This window comes from Amphiura filiformis, chromosome 18 (assembly GCF_039555335.1).
Source record: "Amphiura filiformis chromosome 18, Afil_fr2py, whole genome shotgun sequence".
Taxonomy (NCBI): domain Eukaryota; kingdom Metazoa; phylum Echinodermata; class Ophiuroidea; order Amphilepidida; family Amphiuridae; genus Amphiura; species Amphiura filiformis.
Window position 1 is genome coordinate 10,040,193 of NC_092645.1, and position 26,741 is coordinate 10,066,933.

The 26,741-nt window shown below is 35.5% G+C and overlaps 3 protein-coding genes across 3 annotated transcripts in view; 2 read left to right on the forward strand and 1 right to left on the reverse strand.

Moving 5' to 3' along the window:
* The window catches only part of LOC140138958 (uncharacterized), a 32,558-nt gene extending 23,630 nt beyond the window's left edge, over positions 1–8,928 (forward strand). The window contains exons 3-6 of the mRNA XM_072160739.1: positions 5,871–6,071; positions 6,904–6,996; positions 7,537–7,863; positions 8,807–8,928. Coding sequence (XP_072016840.1) covers positions 5,871–6,071; positions 6,904–6,996; positions 7,537–7,863; positions 8,807–8,928 — 743 coding nt within the window. The remainder of the gene's footprint in view (positions 1–5,870; positions 6,072–6,903; positions 6,997–7,536; positions 7,864–8,806) is intronic.
* LOC140139831 (uncharacterized) overlaps positions 1–26,741 on the reverse strand; it is a 192,548-nt gene that overhangs the window by 36,124 nt on the left and 129,683 nt on the right. The window lies entirely within an intron of this gene.
* On the forward strand, positions 11,633–16,576 carry LOC140139395 (uncharacterized). The gene is made up of 3 exons (XM_072161157.1): positions 11,633–11,841; positions 13,551–13,729; positions 16,448–16,576. The coding sequence occupies exons 1-3, from the start codon at positions 11,713–11,715 to the stop codon at positions 16,563–16,565; spliced, it is 426 nt and encodes a 141-aa protein (XP_072017258.1). The 5' UTR covers positions 11,633–11,712; the 3' UTR covers positions 16,566–16,576.

The window sequence follows — 26,741 nt, forward strand, 5'->3', positions numbered from 1 at the left end:
ATAAACATTTTCTTCATAATTGTTGTTTTTACACCAAATCTGTATTTGGTCGCATGTCAGAAGTTGGGTACAATTTCCATTACATGGTCAAAAATGACAAAAAACGTATTTTTTGATATGTTGTACATATTGACAACCTGTAATAATTAACTCCATTTTGAACCTTATCACATGCTTAATTTTTGAGATAATGCTTAATTACTAATTAATTAATACACAGGCGTCTATGTAAATCTCAATTTTCAAATGCGTTTTTCTCAAATCGGACCTCAATTACAAAAATGACTGTAAAATTGGTATTTTATGCAAGAATGTCATTAGATTTGGAGGATATGTTCTCAATACATTAATGCTTCCAATTAACTATTTGAAATAATTGTACGTATGTTAATTACATTGTGAAGGTCAATGACCTTTTTACGAGTAATTAGCGAGAGTTATTCTATATTATTGAGGAAATTAATATCAAGAAGAGAAATGTACATTAGCATGTTGCTAAAAATACTGAAATTCAACTAGAATTTCATTAAAAAATTTAAAAATAGGAACATATAACCCTTTAAGGTGGTACTACAACCCTTTATAAATTTGTGACTATTTTGCATTTTTCTCAAAAATAATATAACAATGGCAACAAAAGTTATGTATATTATAGGGGTAAGGAATCAAGTTACTACACTGGAATTTCAGTGACTCAAGACAAGCGGTACTTTATTTATGATAAGAAAAGAGGTACCGCTAGAATGTACCTCATTTCTTAACATATATAATGAACCCCTTGTCTTGAATCACTGAAATTTCAGTGAAGTATATTGGATTCCTTACCCCAATAATATGCATAACTTTTGTTACCAATGTACACAAAATGTAGTTTACTTTTGAGAAAATGCAAAATTAGTAAAAAAATATAACAGAGGGTGTAGTATCACCTTAAGTAGACAGTAATTGTTTTAGTTGTACAAATTCAACATTCAAAGCTGTCAATACATAATACCCTCACAAAAAAAGAAAAAAGTAACCGGTAGTTTTGACATGCTGACATGTGAATTTTCACATAAACCCTATTGGACACTCCGCATCCGCCTGCTCCACATCCGCCTGCTCCTCCACCCCTGGCATTTTTCATTTCAACTGATGTGATTTTTTTACTGAATGATATATAATTATATGCTTCAGTAGATTGAAAGAGTATAAAATTAGGCTTAAAATGAGGTATGAACCACTGCTGTAGGATATGGGGTTACGGAAAGCCAATCAAATTTGTATCACAATTTTCAGAAAAGTGTAATCCCTCCACCCTTTTTGCATACCCAACTTATGACATGCGACCATTTATATTTAGATTTATTGATGTCTTGCCTTTATAAAAATGTATACTTTTATATGTCTTGCGCGAATAATTACAAAGTTATGGCACGTTTACTATATGCATGTCTGAGAGTACACAGCTGCCTTATTAAAGAACATGAAGAATCCATAACACAGTCATATAGCTACAATTTAAAAGGTCTATCAAAATTCTGTCCCGCCACAAACAGGAATTTGGCAATATGCGCTTTCGCGTTTGGCGCTTCGTCAAAGGTTTACTGCAAAATATTATACCATGGGTTTCAGAGAAGAACGGTGTCGGCAGTCCATGAGTCCCTTGACCCGAGGGCCCTGTAAATGTGCGGTAGGCCGTACGATGCTTGCCTTTATACATGTGATAATACTCTTCCCTCCCAAATTATTCCCTAAACTAAAGGTTTGAAATCCGCAATTGCGTTCAGTTACACTAGCAGAATGATCAGTGACGGCGCCCAGGATTTTTTTTTTGGGGAGGGCAGGGGGGCATAGTGAATTCCAGGGGGGCCAAAATCATCAAATTTTGCCCAAAATTGCCGCAAAAAGTGGAATTTTTTGTAATTTTGGGTTTTACTGGGGAAACAGGGGGGCAAGAGTTGGGGGCATTTGCTCCCCCCATGATTTTGCTGAAGTGTAATTTTAGCAACATTTTTGATGCAATCGCCTGTCGTAATCGGCTGTGTTTACTTATGAACTTCAATTGCTTTACACGGTGTCATGCTGCTGCAAATCTGACTAGATTTTGAATGCAATTGTCTCTAGCCAGTAAGCCTAGAATGTGACGCTATTGGTGAGCAAATTATTGGCTAGACTTCTTGAGCAAGGCGTTCTAGAAAAAAGTATACTGGTACTTTTACCTACATGTAAATCTCAGATTTGTGACATACCCTCCTGGAGTTATTAAGCAAAATTCATAACCTCTTTTAAAATAAACATGAAGCGTGCAATCCAATCACATTTAGTTATTTGTGAAAACGCGAACGCAAATCGAGGTCATTAATATCTCACAATTGACCACAAATGCGTAATTGTTTGAAAGTAAATAAATAGTAACCTTCCGAAGCTGTATAGTGCTTGAACAAAATGGGGCGCTGGCTGCCATATTTTGATTGCGCGCTACCATATTTGCACAGATGGTGATACAAACTTTTGTTATTGGTCGTCCTGTTTTAGCCTGATCGATTTTTGGAAAGGGAAGATGTAAAAATTTACAAACTTTTGAGCAAAATTGTGTGTTATTTTGTAAAGTGAAGCGATCAAAGTGATGGTTATAACTTTTATGAATGAAGTTAATAACTTTGCATAAAATATATACGCCCTCGGGATATTCTTCGGTTCCAAAGGCAAAATGTTTTAGATTTTTCATAATGCCCGCCAAATAACCGATGCGCAGTTATTAACCTCTAAATGGTCAAAGGTCATGATTTGAGGTGTTTGAATTTTGACATCTGTATGAACTTTGACCTGCCATATCTTAAAATGCTCAATGATGACAGAGCTCTGGAAACTGGTTTTTGAGGTTGGTGGTCTTGAGAAGAAATATTCATCAAAAACAAAACGATGGACACCAAAAACAACGTCATAGTGATGGTCATACCCCCTGGCAGCTGGTTTAAAGTCATGTAAAGCCGTTGGTCCCGTGTACAGGACGAGTCATTTTAGTAGTTCTGCATGTTAAAGTTTCAGAGCTATGCAAATGCAAGGCATAACGCATGATCGTTCCCAAAGTTAAAAATGCCCCCTATTTTGAACATTTTCAGCATTTGTTACCGGCCCTATTTTACAAAAAAACGGGTACAAATTAGCCTTGAAAATTACCCCTATGTTTTGCATTTCAAGTACACTTTTACAAAAGCAAACCTCTTTTTAACATTTCAGTACACACACCAAAGAACACAGCGGCCATACTGGGAAGTCCCTAGTGATATAATCGGTGTAAACAAACCCCAGAAACAAACTGAGTGAGATGCTGAATAGTAGGAAGGCAAAAAAGTTTCACAAAACTTGAAATACGGAAGTAAATTGAGCAAGAAATATTAAGATGTCGTGGGATTTCAACATTATCAGATTTACAAAAATATTTTCCCCTGTTTTAATCATTTTTAGAACACAGTCGTCAAAAACAAGCATATTCAATGTTAAGTGATAACACCGGGCTTCACATCCACCCCGACTAATTAGAAGATTAGAGTTAATTAGCTTTTGTAATAAATTGGTGTGCATGATTTACTTGTTTGTTTTTGATACTTTTAGACAAATGCAATGTAAATATGGTATTGAATAGTTTGTAATCAAGTGCAGAGCCCCCGGCAGAGCCTTTGTGGAGATCAGTACAAGATAGTGAAGAGGGTTCCTCGGACAAAGAAAGAATAAATAAATAAATGCTGCCGTTATTTCACAGCTACACGGTTCTCACAGGACAGGTGCCCTAGAAGTGTAAAATAAGAGAGACATGGCAACATTCCTGGGAATTTGAATTTGTTTTTCAATGATATTAAAATTATAAAAAATGTCTTACGCCATATATTAAATGTGTTTGTTTATGTTTCATTCATTTGCAGATAAACTTTTCATTTGTCAAATGAAGAAAGTGCCACAGTAACCATCAATGATGGCAGCAAATCGTGTTTCAAATGAAGGTGAGTTTCTATCTAATTACCATACAGGGTGTTCCACAAAAAGCAGGTTTGACAAACTTTTTATGTGTTTTCAACTATCATTCCGTGTTTGTGAAAGCCCCATCTTGCTCTATAATTTGCAGAAAACATTTTGTTCATAAACATAAGTTCATTTGATAAAACAGTTTTAAAAATATGACCTCGTGTGTGAGAATGTTCTCAATTTTGCAATCTTTGTGCGGCACAGGCCATGTGCGTCTATGGACCAATTTAAAATAAAAAAGGTGGTATGCTTTGTATAGGAAATATTTCAAGAATTTCAGAAACGACATTCAAATGTGAATAGGTATAAAGGTTATTTGACAAAATGAATGTAGATAATGAGTGATGGTTTAAAACACATCCAAAATATCACCAGAACCATTGAGGTAAGACATGATTATTTTGTCTGAGCTTATCTTGTTGCTGATGTATTCTATTTGAACTTGCCATTTGTTTTTGACTTGAATTTGTTTTTAAACTACAGCATGTAGTTTTTGTTTTTTGCTTTTATATTTTGTTGTCTGTCCCTGAAGAAGAGCAGTTTATCTGTTCGAAACGTTGGTTGTTTTTTGTCTGTTTGGTTTTGTTTGTCTGCTCCAGGTTATTTTTGTACTGTTTTGCTGACACTTCTGTGGGCTCCGAAATTGGCCATTTTTGGCCATCGAACTTTGCCTGTTTTTGTACCTACATGTACATTGGTTGTTTGGTTTACTGAGTCTGTTTATGTGCACAGTGATTTACATCATTGATCCTTGTTATTTTTGCAGGTTTAGCGCTTTTGTGAGCTCTGGAACTGGTCATTTTTGGCTATCAAACTTAACCTACTTCATATGCCTACATATTTGCTGGTTTTGCCCCCCCCTGCATATTGTCTAGTCTCTATTTTACACCTAATTTGTTGGAATCATTTTTATGGGACACCCTGTACATAGTCAATCATACATCTTTGAAATTGGTGGACTGATATTTTCAATTGGATATTGCTTTTTTTTCTTTTTTCCCCAGATCCAGGCTACATGAGCGAATGTCACATGATTTTATTAATTATTCATTTATTTCTTCTATTTGTTTGTACATGTATTGGATGTGAATTGAGCATTGTTTTATAAGTCCAAACTCTACATGCAATTTTCAAGTGCAGGTTGGGGTGATGCCACTTAATAACAAACAAATTAATTAGGAATAATTCTGGTAACCCTGCGCACAAGTATAACCCTGTCCCTAGCCATAACCCAACCCTAACACAGGGTGTGCAGGGTAAACCAGAATTGTACCATTAATTAAATTGTATTAATGGCCTATATGGGTCCTGGTTCCAGTGGAGTAGGTAGCGTGAGTCATTTGATATAATTTTAAAAGGGTGGCAAAGTCTGTTGTACATGTATTTCAATTGAATGAATGATACCACAATGGTTATAATTTCAAGAAACTTGTGCAAGGGAATTTTCTTATTAATTTTATTGTTTTATACCATATCAACAACTCTTCATATTATTGAACAGTAGCCAAACATTGTTAATCCATGATGAATCTACATTTTGTCAGTAGTGTATGGGAGAATGCAAGTTAATGGACGCATGCATGTATCTGTATTGTGAATCAGCGTGTAAAAATCGCCATTCTAACAGACATTCCTCATGAAATAATCATGTGAATTTAAGGCAATCTTTAGCTTGTTTCATTGTTGAAAGGGATTCAATCATGCTTCACTAAATTGTTCATCACTGTTTACCAACTCATGTCTAGTGCGTCTGCACAGACGAGTCACAAATGCATCATTGTTTAAGGGTGATGAACAACAGGAATTAAATATGATTGAATCCTTAATCAAAAATTAATACAATGTATGTTTTATTTGTTGTGTAGGTTGCAGAGATCAGTGGAGACAACGTGCACCTAGAAAAAAAAAAGAATGTGTTGAAGAAGATCTATGTGCTTCTGTTTTGAAACAGATGAGTGTCAAAACACCTGGTCAGCATATGGATATTTATCGAGACAGGCCTGATGATGACGGGAATACTGAACGTGCAACAAAGCCCCGTTCGAAAAGAAAATGTAAAGAATCAGGTAGGAGTTATGGTTCAAACCACTAATTAGTTATTATCTCACAGTTTTCAATGGGAAAATGGCTATTTTCGGGTAAGGCGAATATTTACTAAAAAAACAATATCATGCAGATGAATTTTGGTAATATTACAACAAAAACGTCATATATAATATATAGCCTATATAATATATTTATAAATATTCCATTTCGAAGCATATAACTTATTTTAACTTAAAACTAAGGACCTGTGTAATTATTATGAGCCATGGAGAATGTTGCAATTGAGGAGGGTCGTGAATATTTTGGCGGGTGGCAAGATATTTCTGATAAGCCAAGATTATATAAATAAATAAATAAACAAATAAATAAATAAATAAACAAATAATCACATTAAATAATCGATACACTGAATTTATATAGCGCCTTAGCATAACCATGAACAAAGAGCTTTACATAATCTTAAAAGTACAACTTACACTACATCTTAGGCTGCAATAAAAATGTACAACTTAAAAATGTACAACTTAAAATGATTTACACGCTCTGTATATCAGTACCAGTTACCAACCAAAGGTGGTGACTGCGAAATATGGTTACCGCAAAGGATGGGTGACCGCTAGTAAACACAACTGTTAAAATGATTCCAAGTGTGTTGCTGGCATGTGTTTTTTCTTGTATTATTCACACAAAATTATACCGCATTGTGCATTGCAGGTTTTTTTTATTTAAAAACAAAAAATTAAACAAATACATTGCGCATTATATTGCACTTTTGACTTTTGAGACCTGATACCAGAAACAAACTTTTTTATTTTTTTATTTTTTTTTCTTATCTCTCCTTTTTAAATTCAGGATCAACATCTAACAGTCAAAAACATTCAAAACATATTCACCATCAGGACAAATACTTCAATGAAGACTACAATCAAACTGGACATGCTGAAGGTAAGCAAATTATTACTTCTCCGAATTCCATAGCTAATTATTAATAGGTAAACTTGGACTCTGTGTTCGAAATAAGCACTTATCCTCTTGCCCTCTTGTCCAAAAATCACTGGGGACAAGTTAACCATAATGAGCTATGTACTTATCACCTGAACAACCACTATATTTTACCTCCAAAAGTATGACACATTTTGGGAACAACCAAAATGTATTGAGGACAAGCAGAATTCATGCTTTAGTTATCCTCGGGATAACCTCCATATGCGGGCATATGCGGGCATAATGCATTTTTTTTGTCTAACAGAGTTTAATGTGTTATATCATATGCATTAAGAATGGAGTGAACTCACAGAAGGGGACCCACTAGTACTGGATGGCCCAACCATTTTCCTTGCCATGGCAAATGATGCTGATAGAAAGAAAGACACCAACAAACTGGTGTTTTTTTATTTACCATATTAAAATGAATCATTGAAATAGTTCACTCTGAAAGATTTAGAGTGTTTACCCTGTGCTTGTTTTCTTCTATTTTTTTTTCAGACCCCCAACATGATCTCAAGAATTTTATGGAAGAAATAATTGGTGATGGTGATTTTCAACCTTCAGAATGGTCCACCAGGATGGAAACGGCTGAATCCAATTGGACAGCATCCCGTCCAGGGATATTTGCTGCTTTTATAGATACATTCACTGTACCTGAAGATGGGTTTACGTGCTTTAAGTGTTGCAACAATCCAGCATCCATCAAATGCTTGGATTGTATGGGATCATTTTTATGCTCGGAATGTGATGATAATATACACAGGTTGTTACCATTTCATTATCGACAGAAATGGGCAGATGGATGTTTGCAGGCATGCCCACAAGGTAACATTTATTTGATTAGAGACTGTAAAAATGCAACTTCAGATGGTAGTTTTATGGAAATTCAAATTTTTTGAAATATTACATTACTTTAGCACTTCCTAAAATTATGTTCAAACCATATAAGACACAAGTGGATTCAATAGACCAAACTCGACGATAATAAATTGTTATTCTGGTGGAAATGATGAGCAAAATGTTATACTATTGTTTGGTTAATATGAATTGATCTGGTATGGGATCGTAGAGATAGACTGTTCTACATGCAGTTTGTCGGTAGTGATTATAGCTTTTGTTATTTACAATTTATAATGCCCTCACCAGCTGATTTACTTTAACGCACAAAACATGTGTATTTATCCGTTTACACGCTTTGTGGACCACTTCAAATTCAAAGTTCAAAGCCCAACGTGACGTGTACATAATCTTGAAAATGTACGCGTTCAAATATTACAAGATTTGAATATAGAAACACCCAATATTGTTAAACACGTCTTCCAAAATAAATATACCCCTTAGGCAATGTTTTGGTCCTCTTCAGAGGAAAAATTCGCAATTGAAAGCGTCCAAAAGATTTGAAAATACCCTTTCAGCAAACTGCTTGCATGGCCCTCACCAAGTGTGAATGAAACATCTCTGACATTCTTCTATTGTGTTGGGTATAGTTGCTAGTCTGTCTGAGCTGCTTAGTCAGATCGACTGTGGTTCATGTATATGATATGCCACCCACCTGCCAGGCATTCCAGCCAGACTTACTCATAGGAAATAACATGACCTTCTTTTTGGATGATTTTGGTGAAGTGCAATTGTCCTGTGTTGCCCTCTTAAGGCTTGGATTGTAGATTTACATGAACTTCATCTCATGCTTTTATGTAGATAAATATATTCTACATAATTATTATGGTGATAAATTTATATCTAATAGATATATTTGTATGTATTTCAGAGCACTACTTTCCGAGCAACCAATACTACTCCATTGAGGGCAATTGCAAGTTTTGCAAAAGTGAAAATTTTGAAACTGTGGATGATGGTACCTACATAGCCATTACAATGAAAGGTAAATGACTTCGTTTTGAATTTTTTATTTCATATTTTTGATTTACTGTAATTTTGGACTGAAATTGTATGATATTAAACGGTCAATGGTTGAAAGATAAGCTTTCTGCTTTAGAAGTTGACTGATCATTATGAGATAATTATTTTATTTATGTTTCCATCTTTATTATATTATGCCAAGTAAAATAAATAACATGTATATCATATGAACTTATCAAACTATGGTGAGGGATGACCTTATTATTGTTAATTTGTTATGGCGGTGATTTTCTGATAACTTTATTTTCATTGTATGGATTTATATGTGTATGTGAAGAAGTCATCAGTAAAGGTATTGCAAGATGATGCCATCAATTACAGTCGTATCCCGTTTTACACATGTAGCAGTGGTTATATATATTATCACCATCTTAAATATACATATTTATGATTTATCTATGAAAATACAGAACATTATTCCTCATCATAGTTCAATAGCAGATCAGACTATAGGATCATCAAAAATGCTTTTCCTTTTTGGCCCCCACATATATGTCGGGCTTATGTTATTATCCAGATAGTTGTTTGTTTCCTTGCCTGTTTGTTAGCTTCTTTCTTTGTATCTTTCTTTGTTTATTTGTCCGGGCGGAAGCAAATTCATAAATCCACTCTCCAGCTTAAACGCAATCACCGATCAACTTCATTATTATGTTTTCAGAGTTATTAGGAGTTAAGAAAGCCTAATAATGATAATATTGGATGGCTTATTTCGCATGATACCGTAACATATCGGATTCGTCATACAAATATTGAACTTGCCGTTGGCTCGTCCGATATTTTTACGACTCATCCGATATGTTATGGTATCATGCTCAGCCATCCAATATTATATCAAACTTGGAACGGTGATAGTATATGGTGGCCTTATGTGCTACATACTTTTGTGTTGCATTATTTGCATATTTACGAATATTAAGGAGCTCATTAGCATATTTTGTCTACATTGTCATTAATCCGCTCTGCAGCTTAAATGCAACCAACGATTAACTTCATTATTATGTTTTCAGGGTTATTAAAGCCTAATAATGATAATATTGGATGGCTTATTTCGCATGATACCATAACATATCGGATTCGTCATACAAATATCGAACTCGCTGTTGGCTCGTCTGATATTTTTACGACTCATCCGATATGTTATGGTATCTTGCTCAGCCATCCAATATTATATCAAACTTGCTACGGTGATAGGATATGTTGGCCTGATGTGCTGAATAGTTTTGCTTCATTTTATTTGCATACTTATGAATATTAATGAGCTCATTTGCATATTTTACATTAATCCACTCTCCAGCTTAAACTTCAAACTTTACCACTGAGCGATCTAGTGATCGATTTCTATCCAATCAGATAGGACTCCTTTTCTTGCGTTCAGTGAAATACCAGTCGCCCGTTGCTCACCAACGGAGTATGGAGCTGTATGGAAAAAATATTTATAATACAGGGTGTTGTCACTGGGTATGGTGGCCTAATGTGGTGTATAGTTTTATGGGGGCCATCTTAATTACGAACTGCGTAATGCTAGTTTAATTATTTTTTCCACATGGTACCAATGAGGTGGGTTTCTATGGATCCATTCCATCAAAATAATATAATGTTTTCACTTGCCCATGTATTTCTCATCAATATCTAGAAGTACAGACAAACAACTATACCAGAAATTTCAATTGAATGGACACAGTTTTCATCAGCTGTACTTGATCCAACCATGATCGTATATTGCGTATTACAATGCGGACATAAAACTTTGGATACAATAATTCAAATGCTAACTGATCACAAGTGAGTTGGCATGGTGAATTAACTTCCGCATTATGCATGCACAGTCCCACACATTGGCGTACATCACACAGTATAGACTGATTATCTTACAGCCAATATCATGACGGACTTCTGAAAACTATTCAATGCGACTTCAGTTGTGCGCCGTGGCGCGACTGACTAGCGGCGCCAGCGTACTGCGTCAGCTGTACCCGCGCCGCTGCGACAAGATCGCGCTCTGAACTTCTAAAAACAACAAACTCGGTCAAAAGGTCAATTTGGATACAACTGCGCATGCTCTATGCCACAGGAATCCTGTTGCAAAATCCGTCACTTTTTTTCCACGTAGTTTTCTCAGTCGTCAATCCAGACGGTTGACGACTGAGGGCAGCAGTCTAACGTAAATAGTATGATGTGTGCAATAATGCGTCTCTGCTGCAGGTATGCATGCCTTCAAAATCTGCACAATGTGTGTGTCCGTGTCTCTATACTTTGTACTTCAAAGTAGACTGACTGTTGCTATGCCACTCTAAAGATTGAAGTCATAAATATAAATTATATAACACTATGAGATCAAAAGTAATATCAATTGTCAAACTGAACTGTGTTTTTACTGTTTTACATTATTATTAGCTGTTGACTATACTTGACTTTTCAGCATGCAAACAAAATATTTTTAGTCCAATTCTAGTATCAACTGACAACATTTTCCCACTCACATTTTTTTTATTCATGAAAAAAAAGTAGTCATTATAATTCCCACATTTTTGTACTACATAATATTTCTGACATATAACATGCATGTTACTTGCTTTTCTTAATTACAGGGCGTTGTAATATTTCTGACATATATCATGTTATTTGCTTTTCTTAATTACAGGGCGTTGTGATATTCCAAAGTATAAAACAAAATGTCTAGGATGTCACAAGACAAATGTAACATATGACCTGATCAATTTGCTGCACAGAGGATTTTGGCCTGCTACTCCAGACATGCAGTCGAGGTATATATTTGAACAACAGCTCTTGGACCTTTGGCTAACTTTGTCAATGCACTTACCCGGCTCATCAGCTACTGGGTTCCTCAATGCATTGGGTGATATAGGCGAAAAATATGGAAGAGTAAGTTCTCAATAGGCATATGCAATATCTTTGGATAATAAACATTTATTAAGTACTATACTCTAGGACACTACATGTTCAAGAACAAATTGAAGACTTAGAAGTTAGATGCTGGTCATAGATGATTAGTTATAACATGTAGGTGATGCAAAGATTTATGGTATGTGAAATAGTCTGTATGCACGAAGTGTCATACTATGCAAAGCTATACTATTTATCATGTAATCTGTGACACGGTCTGCTCCAGGGGAGCCAAATGATGCATGTTTTGAAATTTGAGTTACTGATCCAGCTAACAGCAGTAAATACACAATAGAAGGTAACAAGGCGTGCCATTTTTTAGACAATGTCGAACAACCCATCAGAAGAAATCGGGTAGCGCTGTACAACTATTTGGCGGCTGGTAGCAAGAAAGTTTTGCACCATGTACGTTGCAGTTCACTTTTCGAAACGAAACAACTGGTACAAAAGATTACTAAATGACCTCCAAAAGCCACGTATGTGAAAATTAAAAAGGCGAATTTGCAACAAGAACTGTCAGTTACTGTCACTATTGCGAGTTAAAATACAGCTTATTTAGCCATTCTAAACACGGTGTCATCAGTTTAAATATTTCCTTACATATTGGACTAATATCACTGCTATATGGTTCTTTGTAATATAATAGTATGGAAAAAAGTGCAAATGTTCATCATATTTCGGCACAAATAATGTTGTCAAATAATAACATCACAGACACAAACATCAATCTTCTAATTTGCATATAGCCACCATTCCTCCTCCTATCTCATCCTGTGATAGATACTATCTAAGTTTATACCTATATCTGTATGTGACCTGATAGACATTAAACTGCAAATTGGAAATATCAGGTGAAAGCTCATATTTTTCTCATTAACCTATTGGAATTACCAAATCGGTAAATTTCACATGAAATCATCAAAAACCATCAAATTAGTCTTGACTGTGGTATACCACGTTTGGAACTAATTTAATTTGACAGTTTTGGTATATTAAAAAATATGTTAATCTGGGACACATAATTACAATATGGTAATCATGGCTGTTGTCGACAAAGCTGTTGTGGCAAAGCTGTTGTCAACAATATTGTTGATAATATTGTTACGAAAAAAGCTTATTCCCAAAAGTTCAGTTGATTCTGATTTTGCGTTTGCGAGTTCTGCATGATTATGTGTATTACACTGCTCCATAGACAATGTGTTGTAATTTCGTTCTGGTATACCAGAACGAAATTCAAATTTCATGATATCTTTGCTGAACGAATTATTCTGCAAGAAATTTTTGTACATAAACATTATGCAGCCAGAGGTTTCCAGTGATATAAAAATCTCAACTTTTTTTGAGAAAAGTGGGGGGATGAGGCTGTGGATCACGAAATGCCCTATTTTAAATCAATATGCTCAACAAGTAATTTTTAATCATACAGGTATTATATAACTAAGTTACACAGGACATGTTTGAATAAGTCAATAAATTGTTGTCTTTAAAAATGGTTTACCGTAACTGTTACAACGGTCAAAATTTTGAATTTGAAAATCTGTTGAATATTAATTGTTTTATTCAAACATGCAGTGGTGATTGTAGAATGCAAATAAATGATGATGCTATTATTTTTACATGTCTGACATAATTAAATATTTTCTCCTGCTCTCACTCCAATTCTTTTTCCATCTTTGATATTTCCACAGAAGCATCACATCAGCCATACACTATTTACACGTGCTGCTGCAGAATATTCGTACCTGCAGGATGAACTGCTATTGGTCAAACATCAGGATAATATGAAGTGTCCTCCATGTTCTGTGGAGCAGCATATGTGTCACATTGATGGCAACCATAAAGTGTACCGCTTCAATTATGTTAATAGGTATGACAAATTAAAACCCAGTCAAAAAAACCTTTGGTCTTATGTGATCACACTATGATTCATAATTGAGGTTTTAACACATGTGATGCGCATGATTTGAACAGGCAGTTTGCAATTTCTGTAGAGTCTTAATATTAATATTGAAACAATTTCTTTATTTCCTTACTTTTTAAGTCTTAATATATGCACTGCTTATTAAGTAGTTTTTGTACATGTAGCTGACTTTGTGCAAATTACCTTTTGTAATTCTAAGCCAAATTATCTTTGGGGGTTGATGCCTAAAAAGATTATGGGAAAATCATGGACACTAGCACCATATAAGGTTAGCAACTATTTTAAAGTGTTTGTCAGAGAAGAACAGCACTTGTTTACATTTAGAGAGTCTGCAGAGCATATACACGGAAGTGGGGTTCTGATTGGCTGTATCAATCGTCTGACAATCGTAGCAAAAGACCGATAATCTGATTGGCTGATTGTGTGTCAAATCATTTGGCTGCACAGATCTGTGCCCTTGAAGTGAACACAAAGCTCTGTGTATGTTGCTCATTAAGGTTAAATACAATTGATTTACAAGGCTTGATTCCAGAGGGGCGTAAGTTAATAATGGAAACAGCCAGGCAGAAAAGAATGAACTCACGCGTACAAGAGTGTTTCAATCTGAACTAGGGCCACGGTTGAGTCATCCGATATGTTGCAGGGATAGGGAAGGGGCGATAGGACCATATGGGCTGATGGGGGGGGTGTGATTGTGGGCAGCCGTTTTCGGCAATTTTCCTTTGGATTTTCTAAATTTTCAATTTTTAAAATTATCCTGGATGATATCTGTCGTGAAATAAATCAATAAAAATAAATATAGGCTATAATAGCTAGTATGCCTATTTATACCCTGATTATGCAATATATAGGCCTACAACAATAACTACAACAACAGTAACAAAACCAACAACCAATATTTTGTTAATCTAATTTGTAAAAATATATTCATAGGCCGCATTAGACTAGTATGCCTATAGCCTAAAAATTCCTGAATTATATAATGAAAAAAAAACCAGGCAAAAACAATCAATCGCTGCAGTCAGAAAGAAAGAAACGAACAAGAAAAGAGAAAAAAGTGAGAGAAAAATAAAATAAAATAGATGGAATGGACCACATAGAGACTCGAACACGTACCAAAGTTTTCCAGCTCAAAACTATAGTATTATATAGTCGAACGTGAGTCCAGCGCGCTAACTGATTGAGCTACTGAGTGATCTGTGAAATCGATTGAGCTCAAACTGAATATTAATATGGAATAGTGCATACCAGGCTCTTATGATAAACAATCTCATCACCGCTGTAAATGTCGGAGGTATCCATGGCGAAAAACCTCGATCTTTGCAAAAGTACCTTAAATTTGGAGTGAAATTCAAATGGTAAAGGAATCGACATACTTTTTGAGAAATAATGTAGGCAGTTAGAAATCAAAATTAATGTTCCACAATCCAGATATCGATAATGCAACATAACAGTGTTTTGTGGTACAAGATTCTCGAAAATTGTTCCCAAAAACGGGCTAATAAAATTTAATCGGTACTGTTTTTGGTCCTTCCCCATGGCAACATTATTTCTTTGGTCGATTTGTAGTACAATACAAAAAAGGAGAAAACAATCACTCGGCGTAGTTTTTTGATCTTGTGAACATGGTGCGTAAAAATGATTTAAACGAAGGATTTTCAAACGGATTCTAAAAATTTGTATTTACAAAAATAATGTTAAGATACATCCATGCACCAACATTTGACTCACTGCGATATTTGAATGCTGAGAAAACGCGGTTTTAGAGAACAACTTTATACGTCTTTTATACGTTTTTTATATGTTTCTTCATGTAACCTTAACAGGACGCTCTTTTAATCTGAGCAAGGGACTGCCATACTTCTCTGAAACCAAGTGTAAACGGTTGCGCTTTGATAATCTGGTCATCCTACATCCAGAGGCGTGGTCTAAAGTTCCATTACCTCCTACACTAGGCCGTTTCAAAGCGATGTGCAATTTAATTATTTAATTTTTCTGGTTGTTGCATGATGGTCGGCTGTAGTGCGAACTCTGTCTGCAGGCTGTCTTAGAAGCCTGCTGACATCGCTGCACTGCAGCCGGCCAGCACAAATGCACTTCCTTGGTGATTTCATATATGATGTTATTTGTTAAATCCATGGTATGTAATTCTTTTGTATGTATTTGATTTGTATTTTGATGTATTCTGTTTGACCCCTGGGCCAGACTGGAAATCAGTGTGGACCACTGAGAAGATCAAAATAAGATCTAATAAAATAAAATTGAAATAAAATTGGTAGTTCACAGCATCTTTGGAATGGTAGTGAGTTTGGGCAAACATTGCATTAATCATTTCATAAGGAGTGTTGATAAGAATTCAAATACCACAGATATACTTTTGTAGGTCCTGTGGTTCTTGAGATATGTTGTAAAGAGGGCTGAAACAACAACACCTTTGTAAAACGTACATAACTCATTAACAATAATAAATTAAGCAAGTTTACAAATTATATGATTTGTAGAATGAAGTTTTGCAAAACATCAAAGTGTTATTTATTAATAATATATTCATTTAGATAATGAAAAATTTATTTTTTTATTTTGCTGCCTTGGCCAAATAATACATTGTGTACTCTTAAAGGATGTGTAATCATTGTAATATAATTGTGTATTCATTTTTTGTAGGGGTGTTGCCAAACCATACCACATTGATAGATTCATTGCAGATGATTCCAGTGTTGACGAACATGTTAAAAGTGTGTATAGATTCCATCCAACAAAGGTCAGCTTTTGTTATGAATAATTTTTTTAACAAATTACAGGTGTACTCCCTTTTAAATCTGAACTGTTAGTACAGTAAAAATGATAGAAAGTGAAGTTTATTTTATTTATCATATATTCTTATATTCAACATTATGTAGGAATATGTACATGTGTAATGATGATGCAAACTTTTAAGTAATTCTTTGTACTGCATGCATTAGCATATCTTATGCAGCATGTCTGGAGGATGATTTGAACTATAATGACCTTTTGTGCAAGCACTCTATAGCAGAAAATTATAATAGAATGTTTGGAATTTTGTAACTAAAATACTAATTACATTCTGCATTATGTATTTATTTAGGACTATGCCTATTTATTTATTTACTGACTTACATGTATTTATTTATTTATTTGGTAAGGTATATCAGTTAGTAATTAGTAATATTCCATGATTCATCGGTTTATTATTGATTGATTGATTGTTGATAACTTGAAAACTTGATTGATTGATCGATTGATAGTCATTTCACATTATATTCTATTAATTTTGAATAGCATTGTATATTAAATAAATAGGCCCATCAGTATTGATTTATTCTATTCAGCAATATCAAGGATTACTATCAAACTTCTCATAGCTAATTGTCAGTTGGCTCAGTGGTAACGCACTGGATTTTACAACAGCTCTGCCTATTTTTTTCAAGGGTGAGAAAAAAAATGAAATTTGGCGTGCGATCTGAGCTGGTCCTATTCATTTGAAATATGCACTTATTGTTCTCTCCTGTATGGAGATATTTTCCATTACAGCCATCTATGATCATGCTTGAGGTTCCACCAAACAAACCATGGGTTTTGAGGTCTTATATTTTTTATTGTATGTCAACATAATTGCTTACATTTTTAGGAAGATCATATTTCATGTTATTATAAGCAAGTATAATGTTCCAGATAACGCTAGTTAATAAATATATTAAGAAAAAGTACCTTAAAATTGCACTTTCTGTTAGTATTCCTTTTTGGACTTAAACTTTTTAACATGTTTTAGCAGCCCTATATAAAACTGTGACACTCAAAAGGTCATATCTCTGGAATGAAATGTCTGATTAAGATTATTTAAACGCCAAAATATTTCTTTTTGAATCAATTCCTAGCCAATTAGTTAGGTCTGAATCAATTTCAAAGTACTTCAATTTTTAATGGACATGCCTATTAGTATTTCTAGATATTGATGTTTTGTGGGTTTCTAGTGAGCTCTGCTATTACTAGTTATTGATGTTTTGTGGGTTTGTAGTGAGATGTGCTATTGTAGTGATGCCTTTGATTTCACCATCAATTGTGGACTTTAAGTCTTTGCTTGGAAATTTGATACACCACAACTGTGGACATTCAAGAGGGCTCTATTCACATGACTCACCTTAAGATAGAACAAAGGTGTTTTAACATAAAATCCCTTATTGATGGAATTTGGTGCAGATTCCAGACAATATATGAAGATTAGTTAGTATATATAATGAATATAAGAAGAATACAAAATGGTAAATAGAAATGGGCACTAGATGTATATATGGTCAAATAAAAGAACTCTGAAGTTGGCACAGTGTTAAACATTTTCTTAATGTTATATGCTATTGTTGTTTGACCGGGAGGAATTTATGGCTCATTCGCTGTAACAGGTCACATATAGAAAAGAGAAGTAATAATTTATTAATTCCTTCAATTTCAGAGCTCGTTCAACAGTGTGTACTGTGGGAACACCAAGTGGAAAGCAGCCCGAGAAAGTACATCAAAGAAGGCAAATCTTGATGAAACAGGGCTAGTAGTTCTTGGTTGCCGCCATGCAATAGCCCAAAAAGCTGTTAATATGTTTGCGGGTGAGCTTTACGCTTATGCACACTACCTGCATATCAACTTTGTGTTGCCACACAGTGTGCAGTACCTATGGCAAGATATTATATGCAAATATTGGCCTTGGGCTAAGAAAGTTGCTCTCGCCAACCCTGCATGGAACCAAGCAATATCATCGGTGAAGCCTGCATTATCAGTGATGCACGCAAAGGCCCATTCATGGGATTGCCAGGTTTGTTTTCTTTTTCTTTATTAGCTACATTTTATATTAGGATTTTTCAACAAATAGTTTGCATAATGGCCAAAAATTGGTTATTTAAAATGGCAAACTGACCATCTCTGCATTTGAAGTGAGAACCAGAGTCATTAAAGTCATCTTGCAGCGTGTGTGGTGTACAGTATGTGGAAGAGTTCAAGAATGATCCGAAGAGACAATTTTAACAGGAATCTATAAACACTGCTGTTGGCCTTCACTTCAACCTCCCTAACCACTTTACTCAGATATGATTCCACAAGGCATCAAGTTATTGGGTAAATGCTATTTGTGCTAGCAGGGAGAAGTTTTTGATGAAATGACTTCTTACCAATGTATGCCATATACTTTTTATGTAGGGAAATTATTATAACTTGTATCTTTTTACTCAATTTCAGCATTCCTTCCTCTCCGCATTTGTTCATATTCTCTTCATGCAGGCATAGGGGATACCGGGACGTGTCCGCCCTATTTTTTTTTTCAATCTTGTCTAGAGAGGGCAATTCTCATGTTAGAAGGATATAGGTTTTACACTTTAAAGCTGTATACTGTAGCTAAATTCTACAACATTTGTAAGGACATTGACCTTTCAATATGGCAGGAGAAGGGAAAATAAAAATCACTATGCAAGGGCGGACTTTCCCCTTGCAGGGGCAAGTCCGCCCCATGGTGGAGGTAAGTTCGCCCTGATAAAAAGAAGGTTTATATATTATTGCATAACCATGATCAACTTAATGCAAATGTTTAGTAAAGGGTATATTGGGCACTCACTCTCTTCCAAAGAGTACACTAAATTTATGGGAGAGATATAATGTAAGCTAATAAATGTAGGGGTCCAAAATGAGCAAAACCTTTATTTACAACTTCGGCATTTGTGGTTTTAGGGCATAAACGGTGGTATGAGTAATACTGATACCACTTAACTTTAAAAAATATGCTTGCATGTAGTTTTACCCTTTTTAAAGGTATTATTATCAATATTTTGCATAATACGCCGATGGGGCGAATCCGCTCCGGGAGTCCGCCTGGGGAAAGCACAGGGCGGACTTGCCCCTTCACATATAGGGCAGACTTGCCCCAACAGTATTTTTTTTCTATACCCGGTGTTGTGCCTACGAAACACATTATGTCAATCTTTTAATTGCATAATTTATTGGGCAAAACGTTCACCTTCCAAATAAATATAAGAACATAAATCGTCTCTGCAAGGTTTTGAGATTATTACTAATTCTAAAAATGTAAACTTCCTTGACTCTGAAACGTTTTTTTGACGATAATTTCTGTGGGGAGATGTGTTGAACTGTCTTGTTTTCTTGGGTACTTGGTTAGATGTGTGCCAGCTAGATACATCGTCAGTGTATTTTTCCTGCAGTCATGGGATCAGAAATATGGGGGGGGGGGCATGCAACAAGGGCAGACTTGCACTGGTCTCCCCTACACGTATGTTCTCCTTTGGAATGTCATGCTTTTGTTTTTTTCTTTCTTATTATTTAACTTAGTATTTATTGATTTCTTATTATTCATTTTTTAATATTATTTATTAGTTCCTTTTTTATGCATTATTTCTTATTAAGTTTTTTTCCTCTCTTTTATTCATTTCATATTTCCTTTGTAGACCTTGTTTTTCAATGTATCAACCATCACATTTTTTTCTATTCTACATAAGACCCAGTTCAAACGAGTATGTTCCATCAGTCGGTCATTTCAATCTCTGAGTTTCAGTTTTTTTATTGTTCAGAAATCAAAAATCAGGGGATTAAATAGTGGAGCAGAACTTGTCTGCACCTTTGTGCTTGGACACAGTAGGGCCAATTACCATTAGTATAGGCTTAAGTAGGCCTATATATTTGCATGGAAGAAAACTTTTCTCTTTCTTCCATGATAATAGCCTATTGTGTTAAGGAAAATTATTATCGGATGTCTATCACCGCTGGCGGTAGTTGATGCGTATGCGGTCCATCAAATCTGAAATTGGAAGTCATTGGTGGCCTACTTTCATGTCATTGTAATTTATACCAAGAAGCATGACACCCTGATTTCTATAGTCCCGAGGCCTAGAAATGGTCAAAGGGAAAAGGAGAGCTGTAGGGAGTCCAGACAACTTTACAAATGACCATGATATAAACAAGTTCCCCCTGTGTCAGTATGCCTAAATCTCCTTTTACTTCATCTTGCTTCTTTCAATCCCACACATTCCTCACTATCCCGAATATCTTTCTTCCTACCTCCCCCCCCCCCATCCCACATTCCTCTCTCTCCGGGCCTTCCCCCCTCCCCACTCTTCATACTCTATCTCCCTATTTCTCTCCATGTCTCTTTCATACTCTCAACCCCTACACACACCCCCCCCACAGCACACCCTTTCACTCACTCTCACATTTCTTCTTTAAATTAGTAAATTTAATGTTAAATAAATTGCAAAATCATATAGCTTCAATTCAATATCCATGCATATAAATATGTCTGTACAGATCACTTGAGTGTTGATTCTTTTGTAATCTAGAGTGCAAATATTTTGATTGTCATATTTTTTCACAGTGAAATAGTTCAAGGCTTATTGGTTTTCTAAACAATGCTTTTAAATGTAGATTGACATGTTCGATTTCTCTGCTAAATATTATTGCACTGAGTAATAAAACATTTCTTTTGTATAGTTAGATCAGGTAACTTCAAATCAAGCAATTGTGCATTCTCACATTTATGATGAAAACAGAAACTGCTTTCTACAACTTAGTCAGTCAAGAGCTTCGTCAGGACAATAGGAAACCATGTGACCAAAATCAAGAAACTTAATACTTGAAATATCCAAATGGGTTGTAATTACATGATTATGTCACAATTGCAGTTGTCATCTAAATGAATATGAGAGTGTTCAACACTTGGTCAGCACTTTTTCATCATGTCATACCCACTCCTGGTTATACACTTACTGAATGAGAGCACATTCATGATATGCAAATTCTACCATTCAAACCTTGATCATGGTGAATCCATAGAAATGATGGACATCGAGGTTGTGTAGTCATGAATAGACTGCTTACGCAATACAGACTTTTTTCTATTTTTCCACGCGTTTTTGGCACATGGGGCTCTAGCTGAAATACAGTAAGAAAATGTCAGATATTGTAAATAAACCTGTAATTTCAGATAGAGTATCAAAAGCTACAGTCCATTGTGTAAACATGATGAAACAACAAAATGTGTGCACACAGGTAATTTTCATTGGTAATTATATCATGCTATAAACAACTGATGACCCGATTGTAGTTTGTTGTTGACATTAAGCAGACACTTGGTGTAATAATTCAAGTTACTGTGTGTTGTTGTTTTTTGTTATAATTGTTTGTTGTTATTTTTATTGTTCTTTCCTATAGATCAAATGGGGTGGAAGGTATGTGACAGGTGCTGGGGCTGGATCAGGTGAAGATATGGAACAATTTTTTAGCCATCTATCCCGAACAGGAAACACAACCAAGCACATGGGAGCAGCAGGTTTGTTTGTTTTTTCTCTCTTCTTTTCTCTCTTGTTCTCTCTCTATCTCTCTCTCTCTCTTTCTCTTTCATTCTTTCATTCTTTCTTTCATTCATTCTTTCTTTCTTTCTTTCTTTCTTTCTTTCTTTCTTTCTTTCTTTCTTTTTCTTTCTTTCTTTCTTTCTTTCTTTCTTTCTTTCTTTCTTTCTTTCTTTCTTTCTTTCTTTCTTTCTTTCTTTCTTTCTTTCTTTCTTTCTTTCTTTCTTTCTTTCTTTCTTTCTTTCTTTCTTTCTTTCTGTCTTTCTTTCTGTCTTTGTCTTTGTCTCTGTTCAGTGATGGCTGGTTCACACTGATATAGTGTTATGAATCTTATATCGGCGAGACTGAAAGATCCCTTCACACCAGATTTTTGGAACACCGTCGCCCCAGCTCTACCTCGTCTGAGGTTTCCGAACACATCGACATTGAGTGTCCCGGCCATCACATAGACTTTAACAAAGTTCAAATTCTGGACCAGGAACCCAGGTATTTTGAGTGTGGTGTGAAGGAGGCCATCTATATCAGAGTGAACCAGCCATCGCTGAACAGAGATTGGGCCGATACAAGCTATAGAGTCTACAACCCTATTTTGGGGTCAAGTGTCCAAAAGGTTGATGACCTTTAATTTGGGTTGCCAGTCTGTTGATGAAAGTCGAAGTGTCGATTGAAAATTCTAGGCATGCAAATTTTTGTGTTGTGATCAAAGGTTTAAACCATTAAATTAAGCACTAAATGTTGGTGAAATTTAGATCTAAAGGGCGTAGACCTAATGTATTCACCTATAGATGACAATGAATCATGATTACAGGGCTCATTGTGCTAAGGAAGAAATTGTATAGCCATTTTTAATTCTGTCATAGCAATTGTTTTGATTATTTTGCTAACATGATCCTGGCAGGTTCGTTTTGCATACCTGCATACTGCATATTTCTAAAGTTTCTTAGTGGCGAGTTGTAAGCATCAAATGTTGCAAGATTGGGCATATATCGTAAACAAAATATAAACACAAGATATAAACAATAGATAATGTAATCCTGGAAAGGTTGAATAAGACCAAATTTCTTGGAGTAACAATTGATGAGAATTTAACTTGGAAATTTCATATTACCAACATCTCAAAGAATATATCTAGAGGTGTTGGTGTAATAAACCAACTGAAACATTTTGTCCCCGAGCGAATAATGTATTCACTATATTGTACTTTAATACTTCCTTACATAAACTATGGTATCTTAGCATGGGGTAATACTTGTCAAAAATATTTGGAAAAGATTTTCAAACTTCAAAAAAAAGCCCTTAGAACGATATCGAATAGTCACTTTTTAAGTCACTCAGCCCCTATTTTCAAGAATTACAATTTGCTTAATGTTTATGATAGTTATGATCTCGAACTAAGCACTTTTATGTACAAGTATAATACCAATCAGTTACCAAAGGCCTTCAATAGTTATTTTGTTGAGCAGAGGAATCACCTCAGGTATCACACAAGAAACGCTGAAGATTACAAGATCTGTCTTACAAAAACAGAGTTTGCTAACAAAACAATAAGAACCGCCGGGCCAAGAAAATGGCATTCGATTGACAGATGCGCCAAAACGGCTACATCAGTAAAACTCTTTAGATCCCAAATTAAAACAAACCTTATAGAAATGTACACTTAATACCTCTTAGTTTGGATTTACTTATTTTTATTTTTCTCCCTATTAAAACAAAAAATCGATTAAAATTAACTGATCTCTTAGCATTTATACTATATTCACAAAATGTCAGCTTTCTTGTGCGATATACGTACGTGAGCAAATGTTATGAAATCCTAATTTATATTCTGCATGTTCTTTATTCATCATTTTTTTCCTGCTTAGTTCGTTCTACATGAATGTATGAAAGAGGGTGGGGGGGGGGGGGGGTTTGTATGTATGAAATTGTATTTTATTAGACAAATTAAGAAACTTAGGCTAAGGTTAAGGGGTGCTTGTTCAGGCCTTTTTGGCCTTCTGAGCATCTCCTCATTCAAATGTGTTGTTTTGCTGTTATTGTATTGTTGTATTTTGAATGAAATAAAGATTGATTGATTGATTGATTGATTGATTGAAACACTTTTGTTTGACATTGGGCAGACATCTCAAAATTTGCGAGAGATGCTATAAATTAGATTGGATGACTGTATAATGCTGGAGCTCTGTGTTATAGTGTGAATTAATTTTCTAGGTGTCTGCATCTCAATTTGGAAAAAACGTCAGTCTTAAAGGAGTATTTCGTGATCCTAGCATCCTCTTTTTATGACATTTTTCAGTACATATCCATGAAAAAGCCTATTCCCAAAATTTCAGTTGATTCCGATTCTGCGTTCGCGAGTTATGCATGATAATGTGTATTACACTGCTCCATAGACAATGCGTTGTAATTTCGTTCTGGTGCATGAGGCTGTGGATCACGAAATGCCCTTTTAAATGATTCAGTCAGCATAAACCATTTCATATAGCACATAGCTGTTCTTGCCTTCTTGGCAAATATTCTCCCACAACAAAATATACACATTGTTTATGTCAATTATGAGTGAAGATTTGTGACAATACATATCTTATCATGATGCACTCCAAGTATGCTCCCTAGACTTGTTGGCTACAAGAAGGCATCAAATATGTCTTGACTTTGCCAAAAAATTACTTGAAGACCCAACCTTCCGTGACTGGTTACCTACTGATAGGCGTTCTGCCCATAGCAGAAACTTGCGTGGAGCTCACAAACTCACAACCCAAACTTGGAAAACCAAAAGATACTATGATAGTGCAATACCTTACCTAACCAGACTGCTGAACTCTTAATCTGCAATATGTACCAACCATTTTATAGTGATGTTTTCATACCTGATGTGCATGTCAACAATTTAACCATGTGTCGCTTTTGTTTACAATGCCTGTGTTACATCTTTTATATATATTCCATACGTGCAATAGTATTTAAACTTTTGATCTTTTTGTATGCTTTGATATGTTTTATTGGTGTAGTTGCTTTGGAGCGAGTGGTCATACCCTCATTAGGGGTTTGGTGCTTTTTTCCATCTCTTTCTCTCTCACCCCTCTGGGATCATGATGACTCGCCCCAACACGACTCCTTCTTTTTTTCTGATATATATTTTGAATAATGTATTTCTTCACGTGCAATATCATATTTATTGGTCATAACTATTTGAATAATTTTATCCTTGGGGTGTAAACCGCCTCCTTTCCACCATTTTCCCAGGTCCAGTTGACCGCACTTTTAGCTGCGGACCTCTCTTTCTGTGGGTTCTGGTTACAGGATGAGGTTTCGCCCCTTGGTTTATTTTGTGTACTCTAAGGGGGTACTGCACCCATGTGGTTAATTTGTGATTATTTTTGCATTTTTCTCAGAAAGTAGTAGCACACTGGTGGCGGGGGTTGTGTATGTTGTTGGGGCGGGGAGTCCAATTGCTGCACTGGGTGACTCAGGACGGGCGGTTCAGTGTATACGATGGGAAACGGGGTACATCCTAGCGGTACCTTATTTCTTATCATGAATAACGGACCGCTTGTCTTGGGTCACTGAGATTCCGGTGTGGTGGTTGGATTCCTTGCCCCTGTGATGTGCATGACTTTTGTTGCCACTGTGTTGTTGGTTTTTGGGAGGGATGAGAGAGTGGACACAGGTTTATCGAGGGATGTAGTACCCCCTTAAGTGATATTTTCTGATGTTTAAATCCATGTCATGCTTTTTGTTGTTTTTTAATGATTGTAAATTTCACAGCAATTCAGCTTTTAGCTGCTACCGTGTCTTTTAATAAACCATGAATGAATGAATATCCCATAATGCCTATCTTTAGATGGTCTATGCTTACATACATACATACATACATACAACGGCATTTATATAGCGCAATTTCAAAGAAATGATCATTGCACTTTACAGAAAAACTTACCCTACTACTAAAGACTACAAGTAAACAAAAATATGCAAAAGAAACAACATAAAATTAGCAATGGTTAAAAAGATGGGTTGTCAGGCTACGTTTGAAAGTAGTAACTGTGGGAGATGACCTAATGGATGAAGGAAGATTGTTCCAGATTCTGGGTCCAAAGACACTGAACGATCCATCGCCTATCAGTCTGTTTGTCTTAGGAATTATAAGGCGTGTAAGATCTTGATTAGAACGAAGACCTTCCCTAGTTGGAACACGGATGGTCAGACAATCAGAGAGGTAGGGTGGTGCCAGATCGTTCAATGTCTTGTAAATGTAAAGTAGCACTTTGAAGCAAATTCTCTTGTCTATTGGAAGCCAGTGTAATGAATTTAAAAGAGGTGAAGATGAGTGACGGCGTGGAACTTGGAAGATAATGCGGGCAGCACGGTTTTGTAGTCTTTGTAAGCGAGCAACGTCTTTGCTTCTACATCCAGACAGAAGGGCGTTGGCATAATCTATCTTGGATAACACTAGTGCCCGCATGGCATTACTGGATGCATCTTCGGTGACAAACCTCACGAATTCTGGACAAGTTCCACAAGAGAAAGTTAACTGTTTTACAAATAGATGTTATATGGTTAGACATGTTCATCGTAGCATCAAAAACAACTCCCAGATTCCTGAT

Excerpts from the sequence above, each read along its gene's own strand:
- LOC140139395 (XM_072161157.1), top strand. The coding sequence starts at position 11,713 with ATGCAGTCGAGGTATATATTTGAACAACAGCTCTTGGACCTTTGGCTA. Across the intron at positions 11,842-13,550 it reads TAGGCGAAAAATATGGAAGA|AAGCATCACATCAGCCATAC; the intron begins GTAAGTTCTCAA and ends ATATTTCCACAG. Across the intron at positions 13,730-16,447 it reads CGCTTCAATTATGTTAATAG|GGGTGTTGCCAAACCATACC; the intron begins GTATGACAAATT and ends CATTTTTTGTAG.